Source organism: Cornus florida, unplaced genomic scaffold (genome assembly GCF_030987335.1).
Source record: "Cornus florida cultivar Cherokee Brave unplaced genomic scaffold, ASM3098733v1 CherokeeBrave_3.0.0_Hap2_Chr09, whole genome shotgun sequence".
NCBI lineage: Eukaryota > Viridiplantae > Streptophyta > Magnoliopsida > Cornales > Cornaceae > Cornus > Cornus florida.
The window spans coordinates 88604578-88606694 of record NW_026775579.1 but is presented as its reverse complement, the minus strand read 5'-3'; the positions used below and the strand labels follow the sequence as shown (position 1 = coordinate 88606694).

Here is a 2117-nt window from a genome sequence, read left to right as displayed (position 1 = left end):
AAATGACAAAGAAAGAAAGAAAGAAAAAGGACCAAACTGTAACTCTTACCATATCAGCAGAATAAAAAACGAAATAAAATTCCGATCAATTAATATGCCTTTATCTGATTCTATGAATAACCTTGAGAATATATTAGATTGAGAGAGCTAGGTTAAGGATTTATATATTTTTAAAATAAAATAAATAGATTTAAGAATTCAAAAGTGTCCCATGAAGCATTTTTCGAGTCATGTGAGAGCAATTTGGTGTCAGAGATTAATGCCAATTGCTTCGAAATTTTAGGTGGTTTTTTATAAGAAGGAAAAAAGAAAAAGAAAAAGAAAAAAAACAGACCATTAAAGACTATCAACAAACGCGTAATATTAATAACTGTGGGTATCAAATCTAAATGTGGAAAATGGTTGGTTGTTGAGACGATTTAATGTAGATCTAACTGAAAGTCCCTTGATTGTGTGCGTATATAATACCCTTGTTGTATTAGTGAGGAGCTCAGGAACAAGTTCACACAGTTCTTGATACACATTCTTTGAAGATGACAGGTGGTTCAATGAGAGTTTGTTTGTTATCATTGCTTTGCTTTCATGTTCTTGTGGTGAGTGTCGTGGTTGCCAGAGATGTGGCGAGTGTGAGGCATGACGATGAGGAAGAGAAGTTGTTGGGTGTTGGTAAGGGAGGTGGATTTGGAGGTGGAGCTGGCGGCGGCGGAGGATTTGGAGGTGGTGCTGGCGGCGGCGGTGGATTTGGAGGTGGAGCTGGCGGTGGAGTAGGCGGCGGTGGTGGATTTGGAGGTGGAGCTGGCGGTGGAGTAGGCGGCGGTGGTGGATTTGGAGGTGGAGCTGGTGGCGGCGGTGGTGCTGGTGGAGGTGGTGGATTTGGGAAAGGTGGTGGTGTTGGAGGTGGCATTGGAAAGGGTGGAGGAGCTGGTGGTGGCTTTGGAAAGGGTGGAGGAGCCGGTGGTGGTTTTGGAAAGGGTGGAGGAGCCGGTGGGGGCATTGGAAAGGGTGGAGGAGCCGGTGGGGGTTTTGGAAAGGGTGGAGGAGCCGGTGGGGGTTTTGGAAAGGGTGGAGGAGCCGGTGGTGGCATTGGAAAGGGTGGAGGAGCCGGTGGTGGCTTTGGAAAGGGAGGAGGAGGTGGTGGTGGCATTGGAAAGGGTGGTGGAGCCGGTGGTGGTTATGGAAAGGGTGGAGGAGCCGGTGGTGGCTTTGGAAAGGGAGGAGGAGGAGGTGGTGGCATTGGAAAGGGTGGAGGAGCCGGTGGTGGTTATGGAAAGGGTGGAGGAGCAGGTGGTGGCTTTGGAAAGGGTGGAGGGGCAGGTGGTGGCTTTGGAAAGGGCGGTGGAGCTGGTGGTGGGTACGGTAAGGGTGGCGGAGCTGGAGGTGGATTTGGCAAGGGTGGCGGAGTAGGGGGAGGGGTTGGTGGAGGCATTGGTAAGGGTGGTGGTGTCGGTGGAGGAATCGGAAAAGGTGGTGGTGCCGGTGGAGGATTCGGAAAAGGTGGTGGCATCGGGGGAGGAGCTGGAGGTGGGTTTGGAAAAGGGGGTGGAGTAGGTGGCGGTGCTGGCGGAGGATTTGGAAAAGGTGGTGGAATTGGAGGAGGATCAGGAGGTGGATTTGGTGGTGGAGTAGGAGGAGGTTCTGGAGGTGGAGGAGGTTCTGGTGGTGGATTCGGGTTCGGTGGAGGAGCTGGTGGAGGCGGAGGTGGTGGCGGTGGATTTGGTGGCGGAGGTGGTGGTGGAATTGGACATCACTAAGTAGCACGTTGCATGCTATTTAAAATCTTGTAATCCGTAAACATGCATGTATTGCTATAATTTACTTCATGTATGATTTTTCTCAAACTTATTATTCAATAATAGTGGTAATATATGTATATTTTTTTTCGGAAAATCAATTAAGAACTTGTTATATCAATCTTTTTCACTTCCAAGTCAATCCCCAAAAAAAAAAAAAACCAGATGGAGAGAGAAACTTTAAATGAAATGAATTAATGTAACCAAAACTCAATCTCTTTCACTTCAAAATCAGTACAAGGATGAGTCCTAATCACAATCTATTGGTTCAAGTTTGTGGTAGATGCAGTTCACAAAATTAATATTGTAATAGTTATGTTATCATAA

At 47.2% G+C, this 2117-nt stretch overlaps 1 protein-coding gene across 2 annotated transcripts; it reads left to right on the top strand.

Moving 5' to 3' along the window:
• The first annotated feature begins 462 nt into the window (after positions 1-462).
• Positions 463-1887, top strand: LOC132274969 (glycine-rich cell wall structural protein-like). Of its 2 annotated transcripts, XM_059776342.1 has the most exons (2): positions 463-1494; positions 1537-1887. In XM_059776342.1, exons 1-2 carry the CDS (start codon positions 534-536, stop codon positions 1749-1751), a joined length of 1176 nt encoding a protein of 391 aa, XP_059632325.1. In that variant the 5' UTR covers positions 463-533; the 3' UTR covers positions 1752-1887. The 2 variants fall into 2 exon arrangements, with proteins under 2 accessions (XP_059632325.1, XP_059632324.1); XM_059776341.1 differs by having other exon boundaries at positions 463-1887.
• Positions 1888-2117: the final 230 nt, after the last annotated feature.